The sequence below is a fragment of the Adiantum capillus-veneris genome, chromosome 30 (genome assembly GCF_014529385.1).
Source record: "Adiantum capillus-veneris isolate H3 chromosome 30, ASM1452938v2, whole genome shotgun sequence".
NCBI classification, from domain to species: Eukaryota; Viridiplantae; Streptophyta; class Polypodiopsida; order Polypodiales; family Pteridaceae; genus Adiantum; species Adiantum capillus-veneris.
The window spans coordinates 69,353,640-69,370,479 of NC_140960.1; the positions used below are offsets into that span (position 1 = coordinate 69,353,640).

The 16,840-nt window shown below is 44.5% G+C and overlaps 1 protein-coding gene across 2 annotated transcripts in view; it reads right to left on the bottom strand.

Moving 5' to 3' along the window:
* Positions 1-7,402, bottom strand: part of LOC147418154 (protein NLP6-like) — a 36,074-nt gene extending 28,672 nt beyond the window's left edge. Inside the window, exon 1 of one of the 2 annotated variants that reach the window (XM_086506784.1) lies at positions 5,702-7,402. In XM_086506784.1, coding sequence (XP_086362910.1) covers positions 5,702-6,898 — 1,197 coding nt within the window. In that variant the 5' untranslated portion in view covers positions 6,899-7,402. The remainder of the gene's footprint in view (positions 1-5,701) is intronic. The other variant, XM_086506783.1, reaches the window with a different exon arrangement.
* Between the last annotated feature and the right edge of the window lie 9,438 nt (positions 7,403-16,840).

A 16,840-nucleotide genomic window follows, 5' to 3' on the forward strand; every position in this document is an offset into this window, starting at 1 on the left:
GAATCATGGATGCGTACAACAAAAAGATCAATGTACAGAGCAGGGGAAAGACTCACATTCTGGATGTAAAGCTTAAAGGGGAGTCTATTCCCACTGTATCAGCTTCTGCTATTACTTCTGTAATGAAAAAGCATCTTTCTGCGTACTTGGTTTTTGCACGTGAAGTGTCAGATTGTGATGAATCAAATTTATCTGTGTTAGATAAAGAAAGGTCAATGTTTTTACAACAGTATAGTGACTGGTTTTCCGATTCATTACCGTCTCAATTACCGCCAGAGAGACCCGAGGACCATGTGATAGATTTGGTGCCAGGCAGTAGCCCACCAAATAAGCCTCCGTACAGGGTTAGTGCGGCTCAGCAGAAAGAGATAATGGGCCAAGTACAGGAGCTGTTAGAAAAGGGGCTGATTCAGCCCACTTCATCTCCATTCTGTTCTCCAATGTTGTTGGTGCAGAAAAAGGATGGCTCATGGCGTATGTGCATCGACTACCGTGCACTGAACAAGAATACCATCAAGAATAGGTTCCCTATACCTAGAATTGATGATATATCATATTATGGACAAATTAGAAGGAGCAGCTATGTTTAGTAGGATAGATCTAAAGAGTGGGTACCATCAGATCCGCATTAGATCAGAGGATGTGCACAAGACTGCTTTTAGAACAACGTTTGGCCTTTACGAATTTTTAGTGATGCCCTTTGGTCTCACAAATGCTCCTGCTACGTTCAATAGGATGATGGACAGAATTTTCCGTCCACACCAGCAGTTTGTTGGTACATTCTTTGATGACATGATAGTCTACTCAAAGAATGAAGAGAGCATAGGCACCACTTGGCCATTGTATTCAAAGAGCTACGCAGTCATAGGTTGCTCATCAATGCAAAGAAAAGTGAGTTTTTTCTGGAAGAGATCCACTTTCTGGGACACATTGTCTCAAAGGATGGTGTCAGAATGGATCCTGCAAAAGTTGAAGCGATCAAGTCATGGCCAGATTTGAAGACGGTGCACGATGTCCGAAGCTTCTTGGGACTATGCTCCTATTACAGAAGGTTTATCCGAAATTTCGTTGAGATTGCTTCACCTTTACATGCTCTTCATAAGAAGGCAGTCACCTTTAGATGGACACAGAAAGAGATTTCAGCTTTTAATCTCTTAAAGGAAAAGATGACTTCAGATCCAGTCATTGTGTGGCCAGATCTTAGGAAGTCATTTGTGGTCCAGTGTGACGCCTGTGGTAGTAGCATTGGTGCAGTGCTAATGCAAGATGGCAGGGTAGTAGCCTATGAGAGCAGAATTTTTCAAGGGCCAGAGATGACCATGCAGGTCTATGAGAAAGAGTTACTGGCTGTGATTCATGCGCTCTTAAGTTGAAAACACTACCTGCTAGGTGCGGATTTTGTTGTCCAAACGGACCATCAGACCTTGCGATACTTCTTGACACAGACAAAGTTATCTGAGAAGCATATGCGATGGGCAAATATCTTGTCCATGTTCCATTTTCAGATTGTGCATGTGGAAGGCAAGAAGAACGTTGTGGCTGATGCCTTGTCTAGGAAGCCACAAATTTCAGCTGTGTCAATTCCTTATCATCATGAACTTGATGATATGAGAGAACAGTATGCAAATGATGAAGATTTTGCAAGGGTCTTCAAGCAGCTAATGGATGGACAACATCATGAACACTATCTTCTCAAAGATGGGTTCATGATGATGCATGGCAGATTGTGTGTCACAAAGCCATTGCGACACAAAGTTATGGAAGAGAGTCATGTCCCACCGTATGCAAGGCATCGTGGTATAGATGCTACAGTTAAAGCGATTGAGACATTCTTCTATTGGCCTACATTGAGAAGGGATGTGGATGCCTTTGTGCGAGAATGCCTAATTTGCCAGAAGGTCAAGTTTGACAGGCAAAAGGCACCAGGATTATTGCAACCACTACCTTTTCCAGATAAACCATGGGAAAGTATTGCTATGGATTTTATCTTTGATCTTCCGAGAACGCAGACACGAAACGATGGTATTTGGACCATTATTTGTAGATTCAGCAAACAAGCTCATTTCATTCCTGTCAGGAAGAAGATAAAGCCAGATCAGATGTCACGCTTCTTTATGAGCAATATTTTCAAGTATCATGGCATGCCACAGTCGATTGTTAGCGACCGTGATCCACGCATGACAAGTTTGTTCTGGAGAGGCTTGTTTGAGAATATGGGCACAACGCTCAAATTCTCTTCGTCATTTCATCCTCAAACACATGGGCAGTCAGAAGAGGCAAATTCTATTGTCATAGATCTGCTGAAGTGTTATGTGTCAGAGCATAAAGGAAAGTGGGAGCAGTATTTGCCATTGGTGGAGTATGCATACAATAATACAGTGCATTCATCAACTGGCAAGGCACCTTTTGAGATAGTTGAAGGTGGCAAGAAAGTTCCTCCCATACTGCATACAAAGGACAAGATATTTGAAGCAGATAAGTATGTTCAGGACATGGATGAAATGTACAAGAAGGTCAAAGTGGCCTTAGAGAAGACTCAGGCAAAGCAAAAGAAAGCAGCTGATCGTCACCGTCGTGAAGTGGTATATTCACTTGGTGATTGGGTGCTTTTACGCTTTGAAAAGGCAAGGTTAAAGAAGATGAAGGGCAAGGAAAGACTATTTCCAAAGCTCAGCATGCGTTACTATGGGCCTTTTCAAGTGTGCGACATAATCAGTGATGTTGCATATAGGTTGAAATTGCCTGACAATTGGAAGATTCACAATGCGTTTCATGTGAGTCTTCTCAGACCCTATGTGGGTGATGTGCCAGAAGATATGCCAGCTGAAGATCAGCCGGAAGTCTAGGAACTTGACAAGATCTTGGTCCCGGAACAGATTTTGGCACACAAAGAAAGGAAAGTGAAAGGCAAGGTTGCTAGGCGTTACTTGGTAAAGTTCAGAAACTATCCACCAATGGATGCTAAGTGGATGGAAGAAGGTGAACTTGCAGAGTCACCAACTGTGTTATCACTTTACCTTGAAGCCTTCGGTTTGCAACCTACCTTGACCCCTTGAGTTTCAAAGCTATATGGATTGTCAGTGTGACAATGGCTTCTGAAACAAATGATGTACATGGTATTTAAAGTGAGCTCAAATGAAATACCTGTTACATGAATGTTAGAGCTGTACAGATTGTCAGTTTGGCAATTGCTCTTATAGAATGTCCAAAAGTTTGGTTAGTGCTATAGAAGTGAGTATTTCTTGTCAATTTGTCAAGGATACAGTAATTGCTTCTATTAAAGAGTACATGTGTAACTGCATTCTTAAACTGTCGGTTTGGGTATGCTCAAAAGTGTTACGGGATCCAACGTGTACTATAAGACAGTGGCAAAATGTGCAGCTACCATTTTGTCATTGGAAAGTTAGTGACTCAAAGCAATGGCACAGTGCGCAGCTACCACTATGTCATTGGGACAAGGTTCACACGCAGGCAATACATGTGTCGACGAGGTGTTGAATACACCAGGGTTGACAATGAGCATGTATGTGTCGTACATGTGTCGACAGGTGTTGAATACATCAGTTTTGACTAGGAGCATGTACGACATAGATGCAAACGAGAACGTTTGAGATTTCAAGAGGGGGGTATGTCACCAACGTGTGACTACTGTCTATCCTTTTTGTTGATTTCTTTCTTATTATCTATTTACTTTCACTTTTTGGAAACACCCCTCGGGAAATCTAACTGCCCTGCATTGCATAGCTAGTGTGGAACTGTCCAGAGGGAGTCCAGGCCTGAGTGCAAGAGAGCACTAAGGTTGGACAAGGACTATGGTTGGGTCATTGACTAGCCAAAGTGGAATCCTTTGCTACAGAGGCTACAATTCAGTTCTGGATGTGGCCGCAGTGTACAAAGAGGGTCGGATGACCTAGAAAGATACAATGGCAGTATCTCCTAAAATTTAGGAAACTGCTATTTTGAGACTTGAAAATGTGTTTGCGTCATTACCTCCGGAATGACAAGGAGAACATTTTCTTACTCTGCCGTGAAGTCAGCTGGGCGACCGGTTGGGAGATTTTTTGGCGGCAACTCCGAAACGGGAAAATGCTTGTAAATGCGCCAGGTGGCACATTCTGGTGCACTTTCCTCATGCAAAAAAATGGGCGCTGATTTTTAAGCTGGGAGAGGCTCATTTTCAGTTTTTGTCACAAGTTGAGAGCTATGGAGTGCTTGCTTTCCCTCTTATGCACAGTGCGGTGCCAAGAGTGATGCCCTGCACGCTACGCACTACCCTCTCTCTCCCCTTTGGCAGTATGTTATGCCCCACTAGTGGGCTCTTCATTTGACCAATGTACAATTGTGTGGGTTCATGCGCGATTGCCGAGACAAGAGCCTCTTGTACAGGTACTGGATTAGCTAGCGGCTAATCCCCCCGCAGGTACAGGTGAATTCAAAGAGGTTTCACGCCAAAAATCTCGTCCGATTCAAAGGGCAAGTAGCCCTACAGGTGCGGGAGCTCGAGGACTTGCTACGGATGCGATCGGCACGCGAAACGGAGCCCGAAACAGTAAATTACAGCCTGCTGTGTATTTTTGCAGGTTTAGGATTTTGGCCCTAAACGGACCCTAATACCCCCAGGAGGTTCGGGGACGCAAGGGGACCGCTGTACAGGCGATCTGGCGCATTTTCAGGGCTGAAAACAGAGAATTCAGCGTGCTGCAGATTCTCACCAGGTTTTGCAAAGTGTCCGTATGCGTCGGGAAAATCATTTAATGCGTGGGAATACTGACCGTGAAGGGTTCTAGTACAGTTATGCTGCCGAAATCAGGCCAGAACAGTCAAAATTCAGCCAAGGTTGTGCGGGGCAGCTTGGAAAGAACCACAGCGTTTATTCCCTCTTTTAAAGAATAAAGAAATACCGAAAGGGGCGCCTAAGTTAGGGGCCAATCTGGTGTCGGTCTTCTCATACAGGTGCATTCTAGCATCTGTATCCCATTCCCCTCTCTTGTGTCACTGTAGCGCAGGTATAATAGACGACTAATAATGGGTGAAAGCTAAATCAAGGTTTGAAGTAAAGTCTACCGCCCTTTTTGGATTGAACAGGCCGGTTTCATCCATCACAATCCAGGGTTGCAGGGCAATGCCTTTCAACCACACATCTGCATGCAATTAAATCCTGCAATCTGTAGCTGCAGCCGCTTGATGATTGACAGCTCAGTATGTGTAATGAAATTGCCCAACAGCCTGCTGTCTAACCGAGCACACAGAACCAAAATTCCTCTATGTCATCTGTGCCATGTCGCCTGTGTAGCACAGATGACATAGAACGGACTGAAGCAGTCCTTTCCCAGAAACCAGGGCTCTCCCATGGCTCCCAGCATCCGCCGGTCGCCATCAAGGAGCCACCCTGATTTCAGGGGAAGGACTGTAGCAGTCCTTACCCTACACCATATCATCACTGACAGCAATAAATAAACAGGGGTATGGGAAACAGGCCACTACTATTACATAAAGACAGACAAGAGGACGAGAGGGTGAAAGGGGAGGAGGATAAAATCAACACACATCCCAAGAGGACAGGCAAACCCAAACCTCCGGACCACCAGACAGCACCACCCCATAAACAGGAGGAAACAACAATAAAAACTCTCTGTGTTCGACCATGTGCGAAGCCTACATGCGTGTGCACACATCCACTCCGGGTATAAAAACACAATACCTGCAAAGCCTTACAGATGCTTTCAATTTCTGTTTTATATTCCACCTTCTCCATTGGCATGACAAGCTCTATGACAGCCAGGCAGTTTCCGGAAGACTTTTCAAGAACTGGTAAGGCAAGAGATCCACGCACGTTGCAGCGTTTTGCATCACCGATGCGCAGGTACTCACTCTGCTTGTAGAACTGCACATTAGGAGTCCACTCAGGAAGCTTCTTCAAGAAAACCCGGCCTGGAAGCCCGAGGGAGGACCCTGAACTGCCCTGGTCAATTGAAAAGGTATATTGAGTAGAAACATTTCTGTAAGAAGTAAGGCCGTCATTGAGGGACTGCTGTATTAGAAAAGGCTGGCTGTGCGTTGTGAGAAACACCCGCTTGTCGACTGTCTGTGGCACCCACACTTGCACCAAAACATCGCTGTGACACAGATGCAGGTAGTTGCTTAGTACACAGTTGATGCGCTCCTTAAAGGAGCGGGCGCTATTTTGTGGCAGATAATAGTCCACATACGGGCTCTTCAGTGCAGATCTTGAATTTTGAATAGGATCTGCACTCGTGGTGGCAATCTGACCTTGGCGCATAGAGTCAGCATTACTGACACCAGGACCACTAACAACCTTAGCTTTACCATGACCTAGCCTATGCTGCTGCTCTGGATGCCATTGCCCCTTGTGTCCACTTGTTTCTGAGAATTTTGCAGGGATGATAGGAACGGGCTTCACTGGCAGGGCCATGGAGGTTTGATGCTCTGTCAACGCTGGCGATGACAATGAGCTTTGCAAGCCTCCCAGGAATGAGGGAAACCGCTGGAGTGTATCATCAAACTGCAATGGCAGCAGCCGAGGTACTGAGGGCTGGCAAAATGAGTCCGTTTGAAAGGAAGAGCTTGAAGACCCACCCACGCTCACACGTGGGGATTCAATGTAAAAAGGTGGACTTGAAGACGCGAACGGAGGGCTCTGGTAAGCAAAGAAAGGCAGCCCAGACGAAGATGAAGATGGAGAAAAGGTCATCACATATGGGGCACCCAAATCCAAGCCACCTGCGTTATTCCATTGTTCCTGCGCCATTGGCTCTGCTACCAGCACGTCAAGATCCATAAGCTCAGAGAGGAGGTTGTCATCTAGGACTCTAGGAACCAGATTAGGGTTTGGGTTTCCATCAGAAAGAGCTTGCTGCTGTTGAGATAGCAAGCCCATCAAATCCAAAGCACAGAAATTACACTTCAAGGTCTTCTGTCAATCCCAACAGTGCTGGAACTATTCTGCATAAGGACAACCAGGGCTAGATGCCGCCATAGCCATCAGAAAGCAAGAGCTAACCTCGAATGAGGTGTAGCAAAAGCTTTACTCTGCGGTTTTCAATTTATGCAGCAAGTGCGTGAGAAAGCCAGGAGCTGGAAAATGAGGAAATCTGCTATTTGGGTGAAGCCTTGTAATGGATCGCCCACCCCAGCTCTCTGCTACACGGCAAGCTTCAATGGCGAAAATAAGAGCCCAGGTGAGTGTACAGCGGGAGTGTATGGTAGCGATGGTGAATCTATGAAGTTACAGAGAATGAAGAAAGTCGCCCCGGAAAGATTCCTTTGGAGGGATCAAAATCTAATATTTGCATAGGAAATCAAGATTCAAAAGCAGAAGCATTAAAAATTCATTTGCCAAATTTTTTCCAATCAGAAAGCTATGATTCGTTCATTTTTTCAAACGAGAAAGATGATTGGCCCGCTTCTTGCTATAATTAGTAGTGCACAAGCTGCCTGTAACACCTTATTTAATACTTTTTTTTGTGGCCTGAAATTAGTATTCAACACCTTGACAATCTGGATTGGCTATGAAAACTTGGCTTTTTGCACATTCTTGCTCATAGAGCAATGAGACCTAGAATAAAGCTTTTTGCACGCTTGAGCAATAAGAACTTAAGCAAGGTTAGGCTGGTTCACACGAGGCCGGTGGAAGAAAAGCAGGTTTGCCGTCTCCTCGTCTAAACGATGTTGTAGGAGGAAGAACGAAAAAGACAGAGAGGCTGAGAGAGGCCAACAACTCTTTCCGGGGGTGGTTCGGAAGAAAATTGGCGGACCCGGAGGAAGACCTCCTCAGCTGCCAGCGAACGATTTCTTGGCCCCTATGCAGGTTTCTTCCACTGCATCGTCCCTAGCGTCCCTACTTTCTCTCACTTTCTCACTAGTGTGTGAGCAATTTTTTTGCTTTCGCAAACACTGTGTGCGGAAGATGAGGCTGGTAGCAACCTGCTTGAAAAGCAGACTGAAGCTTTTACCCATAATTGTTGTCTCATGTGCACACCCTTTCAAGGGGAGTTGACCTAGCGGTAAAGATGAGGGGCTTTAAGAGTACCTGCAAATTAAAGGCTTAGAGGACTCCTCCATAAGCCCCTTAAAGGCGCAATAGGAGGGCCCTTCAAATGCAATATGGGTGCCATGTACACTGTCGATTTTTGCATTGGAAGGAAAACCGGTTATCAATACTTTTTCATCGAGGAATGCCTCAACTATCCCCTACATTTTAGAGGGAGAGAGCGACGAACTAGTAGGCAAAAACAAAGTTGGTCAATTGACAGACAGAGAGAGAGAGAGGGTTGCCGTTTGAAGTTGAACGATAGTGTATACGACATGGTGAGTACGAGCAGTGCAAATGCTTCCTGCATGTCATGCAAACTACATGAGGTTGACGATATTCAATGTCCAACGATGAGCATCGCATGCTGACTACCAAGATCGGCACCCACACATGGTTATTGGGGTCCCTCCAATTAGGTCCAAGGCCCCATAACGAGTCTTTGGAGGAGCCCTCTTAGTAAGCTATGAAACGTAAACGTTTTGCACATGAAATGAACAAGTTGTCTTGAGCTCAAAACTTGTTTCTCAAAAGGAGATGGGTTAACCAATCTACCACACATCTGTGTACATGCTTGTGTGTGTGTGTGTGTGTGTGTGTGTGTGTGTGTGTGTGTGAGAGAGAGAGAGAGAGAGAGAGAGAGAGAGAGAGCTCCTTGTAACACTTTTGCATGCAAATGCTACCTGTCACTTTTGCTCAAGCAGGTTGCCCAACCCCCTGCTTTACTGGATGGCCTCCACCCGGGTCAAACACCTAGCTTTGATCTCGTCCATCTACCTGCAACAACATCCCACAATACTGCACCAATGCATATAGCCAACCATCCATATAAGCTACCTCCCCTGGCACATCTCCACCGCTCCGAGCACATCCTTCAACCAAGATTCACACACCTCTTTGGAAAGCAAAGCCACCGTCGTGGATTCTTCTCCATCCACCACAGAGGGAATACCTGCGGTACTGGAAGCTCCACCACCTTTGGCTCCATGCTTTCCTCTTTACCAGCAATGTGCTCAATGCTAGCATCATCAAACTCTTCTTCAACAATTGGCCCTTCAAGATCTACCAGCACCAATTGCTTGTTGTCAGCTTCAATTGTATGCTCTTCAACCACTTGTTCTACCGATGCATCATGCTCCGCCAAGGAAGAGAGAAACTATCCTCATACCACATCATCCTGATCTTCTCCCATAGTCAAGGCCACCTCGTCCCTTTTGACACAATTTTGCACCTATTGCACCACCATAGCACACTCCACTGCATAGCCCCACATACTATTTTTACTTGCACTTGTTGTGATTCCCTACCATTGAAATGCTTTGGTTTTGCTTTTTGGCGTCCCTTCATGTGTGTGGTAGCTAAGGCTTGAGCTTCAACAATGACCTACCTAGCTCATAGAAGACCTATATTAGATGAACCTCACAATACGTAGCAAGTCTTCTAGCAACCCCCCCCTCTCCCAAAGAAAACAAGGTGAGTAGTCACAAATTCTCACAATGGCTACACAAGAAGATGATGGTACACAATTGCTCCCAAGAGTTCTAGGAGTCTTTCTAGTAAGGCCTTATGTAAACCCAAAAGAAACAATAGTTGACATGGCATTAGATTCCTTACATCATTTGATTTCGTTTTCGTGGCAATTTTTTTTTAATGAACTACGTTGTGCATGAGTAGGGTTTTCTTTGATGGTTCACTTTCATGCCCAAAGGTCAAGCATCGAAAAGGGTTTGAGGCTCCGAGCACATGACTGCATCTTACGCACACTCCCTCTCACTTTAGATGTCACTTAATGTTTTTTTTTTCCTTTTCTTTCTGGCAATAGCTGACAACTTGTGGGCTGAGTTTTGTATTAACTCACAAAAAATCTCAAGCAGTTCAACTACTTTGAAGGAGGGGGGGATTCGGGCCCGTCCCCGACCACGTGTCATCACTTCCTTTCTCCGAGGAGTGAACCTTGCATCCCGGCATCACATGAGAGAGCGAGAGAGGAGGGGGGGGGGGGGGGGGGGGGGGGGGGGGGCTGCTAGCCTGACTGCAATCCCCCACCCCACACACGCACACATGCACGCTCGCCTCGAAATTCTTAGCTCCTAGAACTTGGAAGTTGGGAACCTCAGCTCCAGTGATTTCCACTAGGAGGCCGAGCAACTCCAGAGGATCCTGTCTTACCCACGTGCAAGCTAATCACGCCCACCGTTAGGACAAGGATCCTAAGGAGCAAGGCTCGACCTAGGGGGTCGGGGACCTGAGCCAGGGGCTCGGATTGGACCAGTGTGGACCGGGGATCCAAATTATGGCTAGGGCTAAAGCCGGCCTATATATAGGGTGGTAGGGCGGTGGATCCGGCATCTCAGTCTCCTAGTCTTACATCGGTATCAGAGCTCAGGGGGGAGAGCTATGGAGGGGGGGGAAGATGGCCTTGCATGGCTTGTTGCATCTCTCTCTCTCTCTCTCTCTCTCTCTCTCTCTCTCTCTCTCTCTCTCTCTCTCTCTCTCGGGTTGTGGACAAGCCCTCTTGCAAGGGAGGAGCTGAAGGTCATGGGCACGCGCCCTAAGCAGGAGATGGAAGGGCCGTGAAGGAAGAAACGTGGGCACGGTCTCCAAGGGCGGAGTTTTGAAGTTGGTGGCCGAAGGCGGAGGACCGCGGGAATGACCACTTGCACAGAGTTGGGAACTCAAAATCGGCTACGAGAGACGACCCTAGCATAAACGAGCCACAGTGCGGCCTGCATAGATTCGGGTTAGGATAGCTCCAAAGAGGAGCGCCACGCCGAGTTTAGCATGTTTCATCTCTTCGTCAATGTCTTGCAGGCAACAGAGCACCTCCTGCGAGTGCATCTTCCATCTCTGTGCTACTGAAAGCCAAGCCGCCGTCGCTTTTTTCTTTTGTTCATATTAGTGAACATAAGGAGTGCCCTAAGTTGGGCACCCTCCCTTGCTAATAGCCAAATCCCGCACGATCATGCAAGAGATACGACAGCAAATCCAAGAAGATAAGCGGGAAGCAAGGTCGTAAATTCCCAAACACAAATCCTGTAGGGAATTCCCAGTTTTTGGGGGAGCAAGGTCGCCAACACGGCAGGGCAATCAATTTACTAAGGCCTTTTCCATAGCGGAATGCGAGGCATTTGGCACAATTTCTATGAATTTCTTCTATGACCTTCAAGGGCAAGGTGCATGCAAAGGCCACAAGGTGGCCCAAGGCCATTTCCTTATGAATTCGGCAAGGAAAACTACATGTGGCAGGTGCTAGGCAAAGTGGATCCAAGTGTCGCAATCAAAGTTGTACAAGTATGACGTGTTCTTCCAACGGTAGGGGAAGTCAACATAAGGAGTTCATAAGGTACGCAGTCAATTTTTCATTGATAAGATGGCATGCAACGGAAATGTGTGCACTCTACGCACTCAAAGCACACATGCACAGCTTGTGACATTTATTATAAGCATCAAATCTTGTTAAAAACATTGTTCGCAAAGGCCAAAGGGTGGTTTGACGACCACAGTCAAGCACGGCTTGAGTACACAACAGTCTTGATCAGAAGCATGGCTTCTCCTCAATACCTCAATTGAGCATGCTCATCAGAGGTTAAGTTTTGCTGCAAAGGCAAGGCCAAACAGCAACGCTTTAACTTCTCAAGGAGATCAAAATGGCTTGTTGCTAGGCTTTATAAAAGGTGCTCAGCATGGCCGACCACTTGTTACAGCTTGCGAAGGTGACAGGGGTTTCTCTCAATTTGTATTTTTGCTAGGACATAGTTCCTAAGAAAAGTTTTCCATAGGTTCCATCAATCGAGACAAATCTGTATGGTCAAGGACAACCGTAATCAAGCAAAGCAAGTACGAGGTACATCTCTTGCAAGTATTTTCTGTTTTTCAATCCATTGCACAATTCGACAAGGTCAATTATTTGTGACTGCTCGACAAGATCGACTTTCTTTTGCTATGCCATTGTAAATTGGCAAGAGTATCTGTTAGCTATGAGAACCAAACCTCCATGAGTACTTATGCGAAGCAAGGCTTTCCTTTCAGCATTTGGCATAACGGTTTCCAAAGTTTGGAATATGCTATTAGCATACGAACTTGGGGGAACTTGCTAAGATGTTTGCAGGTTTTTACATCCCACGAGGGTGTATATGATACATAAGCTAACTCACTCAAGCAGTATACATGGCTATGAACCGGATTTAAGCGAATTACCAGAAACCTGGCCACAAGTAGGCAACAAGGTTAGTAAATTTCAAGTTCTACTTGTTTTGTCTGCAATTTACCTTCCATTTCAAAAAGATTTCTTTACGATGCAACGCAAAGTGCTTTGCTAGAATTTATGTGAAGCAAGGCTTCTTTTATGTGCAAAGGTACTATCGATTGAGTTCAGATCCACAATAATGTACACATCTTTGGCACCACATGGATATAAGCTCACAGTTTACGTAACGACGCACTGTGATGTATCCATGCTAGTGGAATCTTGCAAGGCACGTATACCAAGGGCTCACATGGTTGAGAGTTTCATTGAAGCCAAGGGCTTATTATTCTATTTTTTGATATGTATGCATGGCGTATTAGTACGATGGACATATGCCACCTCATCATTGTATACGCTTCTACTATCACATTAGCTACTCTATCAAGGACGAGGTAAGTTATTGATATCTTAAAACAATTTTTATTTATGTTTATTCACAGGAAAAGTGCCATACCTAAGTCACTTTGGTACAGTCATGACCACATATACGATAGTTGGGTCCAACTGTGAATTATGGTATCTCTCTCTACAAGAGCGTTGTACACGAACATTGTTGTACGTTTATAGGATAAGCTATGAAACAGACATGGTCTACACTGGAGCATATGCAAGGGACATACGACACATTAGAATAAGGATTTTTTCTCAACCCAACATTCTCTCTCTCTCTCTCTCTCTCTCTCTCTCTCTCTCTCTCTCCCCAAATTCTCTGGGGGAAAGGTGAAACTAGGCAAGATTTTACTAAAATCTTTCTATGTCAAAACGGTAATAAGAAGCGCTAAGAGCCATCTATTTCCACCTATTTTGGAATGGCTAAGAGCCATGTGTTTGTAATCCATCAATGGTTTCTTTCAAGATCAAACAAATTATATTTAGTTGAGTACCCATCGATTCTAATGCACAAGCAAGAGTATTGCCATTAGAGTAGTGTGATGATCAAGTTGATTCTTTGAACACCTTAAACTCGTAAGGGCTTATCTCTACCAAGGTATATAGATGAAGCCAACGTTTCAGACAGCACGGCTGCTCACAAAAACCCAAGATTATGGATTTTTGAGTCTGGAAAAGATTCAGTTGTGAATACGATTCCAACTTCAGTGGATCTCCTATTTTATCTATAGCACTAAGAGTGTCTATGTAATGGAAATGGCCTAAGAACTTTGGGAATAGTGGAATAATGGCTATGTTGCTACCACTAATTAAGTTCACCCTCTATGTTATCAAAGTAGTCTTATAAAAATTCTCACTTTAATTCTCCTTATTCCGCTATTCCCAAAGTTCTTAGGCCATTTCCATTACATTGGTATCAGAGCTATTGGTTTCTCTTTTCTTACTTAAGAAGAGAGGTCCTTTAGTTGTTCATGAAAGGTTGGACCTGTTCATTGAAATAGGGTAAGTCGGATAGGGATCTATTATCTTGGTTGAGAAGGACTTAGTTCGAGGTACACCATTGGGAACTATAGTCTTAATAATGGAGTCGCTCGGGGCTTGCCTTTGGCTTAACCATTATTGAGCTATGAGCAAGCTCAACATGAACCATAATCAACCTAGCAATGTTAGACCCTCTCCACTAGTCTTTGCAATCAACGAACTCTAAACCACGGGTGTGGCTGCTTGAGAACTAATTTTCAAAGGTAAAGAAGAGTAGCGACTAAGGTTTTTGAGGGTACCAAAGCACAAAGTAATCTATACATAAGTTTAATTAGCATGGCTAACAATAACCAAGAGAGTAGAATGAACATTAATAACTTTGATTTTGCACATGAAGGTGCTAATGATGATGCCCCCATGTTTGTTAACTACCTTGTTACTAGGTTGCAACAAAAGCTATGGGCAACCCTGCTTTGCAAGCCCAAGTCACTCAATATTGGAAGTAGGGTTGCAGGAAAACACACACAGTTTGGAGAAGACGATGGAAGATCAAGGCACACAATAGAGAGTGTTTTACTTAGTGTGCAATGGAAAGATAGATAGCCCTAGTATTATGAGCATATATACAATGCACCGGGAAAAAACCTCCGAGTGAGGAAAAAATGCCTCGCCGGTCCTAAGTGTGTTCACACACATCACTACCACATGTATATGGTAACAAATCCCCCTTGGAGTGATGCGGTGAATGAGAGTTGGCACATGAGTAAAGGGAAGTGCCATTCCTTGAGGACATGATCAGTCCACAAAGGGGAGTAAGCCCAAAGCTTTACAAAGCATCGAACTTCTCACGAGACAATGCCTTTGTGAAAAGGTCTGCAAGGTTGTCTTGCGTTGGCACATAAGCCAAGATGATCTCTCCTGCTGAGAGCCTCTCCCTGACATAGTGGTAATGCACCTCAATGTGCTTTGTGCGAGCATGAACAACTGGGTTCCTCGCAACTGCCAATGCGCTCTGACTATCAGTGTATGTAGTGTTGGCAGTGTCCTGTCCAACACCCAAATCATCCATAAGGCGTCTAAGCCATTCACAATCAACCGTAGTTGTGAAGACTTCATTGTACTTAACCTCACAACTAGAAGTGGCCACAGTAGGTTGCTTCTTGCTCAACCATGATATACGTGAACTGCCAAGCATGAAACAAAAAACACTTGTGGACACTCACATGTCAAAACAACTAGCCCAATCTGAGTCCGGAAAAGCATGTAAGTCTAGTAGCAATGATCCCCCCTTGGGATAAAACAAGCCAAGATGTAAAGTGCCACTCAAGTAGCGGAAAATCCTCTTGAAAGCCTGCCAATGCTTAGACCCTGGGCTATGCATAAATCTAATGACCTGTGAGACTGAAAACTGTGTATCCAGCCTCGTGTTGCATACATATATGAGGCATCCAACAACAGTTTGGTAAAGAGTGGCATCTGCAGGTTCACCAGCATCATGAAGACTCAATTTCAAACCTGTTTCGATGGGAGCGGCACTAGGTTTGCAATCCTCAAGTCCAAACTTACATAGTAATGTCACTATGTAACTTTTTCAACACAAGGCAATACCACCATCACATTGCTTATACTTTATACCCAAGTAATTATGCAACAACCCCAAATCTTTCATCTTGAAAGTAGCATTCAAATCAGCCTTAAATTCATCAATATGTCTCTCATTTGGTCCATTGATCAGCAAATCATCCACACACAGAACCACAATGAGAAGTACGTCACCCTCACGCTTTACATACAATGTGCTTTCTATTGGACTGTTACAAAAGCCTCGTTTGACCAAATGTGTGTCAGCCTTCTCATACCAAGCACAAGGAGATTGCTTCAACCCATACAAAGCTTTGTTACATTTGCACACCGTATCCTCTTGTCCTTTCTTGACAAAACCGCGAGGCTGTGCTACATAAACTTCCTCAAATATGTCACCATTCAAGAAAGCAGTAATAATTTCTTATTGATGTACATCCCAACCAAAATGATCTGCCAATGCACATAGAAAATGCACAGTAGTCATAGTCAAGTGGGAGCAAAAGTCTCTTCATAATCTATGCCTTTTTGTTGTGCATAACCCTTTGCAATCAAAGGCTCACCATCCGGATTGCATTTCAACTTGTAAACCCACTTTGTACCAATGGCCTTTTTGCCAGGAGGGAAATCACATAAATTCCATGTGTCATTTTCTATAAGTGTATCATAGTTTGATTGCATGGCAGCCATCCAATTGTTTGAATTTTGTGCTTCATCAAAAGACATAGGTTCCTCAACATCATGTAAACTAGACACGGCCAAATCATAACAATCTGATGCATAAGATGCATGGCGAGAGCCTGAAGAAGTGCGACTAGACAAACATGCATCCAATTTATTGTCACGCAATGTATGCACCAACCATTTTGGCATACCTCTAGCCTGCTCATTTTCAGCCCTTTCCTCATTAAGTACATCATATACATCTACATCAGTACTAGGCTGATCTGTAACATTTTCAAAAACCACCCCCATAGGCTGTACATTTGCCTCATTGGAATTTACATTCGTACTTCCACCACTAAAAAGAGGCAACAAAGTGTCATAAATGTTGTGTGAGCTTACATTATTGTCTCTAGTACATGTCAGCAAGGGTTGCACAGGATCTTCCACAAACACAACATTCCGTGAAACTAGAATACGCTTTGTTTGTGTATGATACAACCTGTAACCTTTGCTTTCAGCACTATAACCAACAAAAATACATTTGACAGCCTTATCATCCAATTTTATGCGCTGTGTTTGTGGCACCAAAGCATATGCCAAACAACCAAAAACACGCATGTGTTCAATAGAAGGCTTTCTACCATGCCATGCTTCATATGGAGTAATAGTTTGCAAAGCTTTCGTAGGAAACCAGTTTAGTACATAAGTGGCACACATGATGGTCTCAAGCCAAAAGGAATGCGACAAAGCTTGAATTTTGACCATACATCGTGCCATTTCTATAAGTGACATTTTTTTCCTCTCAGCAACACCATTTTGCTAAGGTGTATAAGGCACTGTACATTGGTGTTTCATCCCACGATTAGCCAGAAATGCACTAAATTCATGAGACATATACTCCCCCCCTTGATCAGAATGGAGGGTGC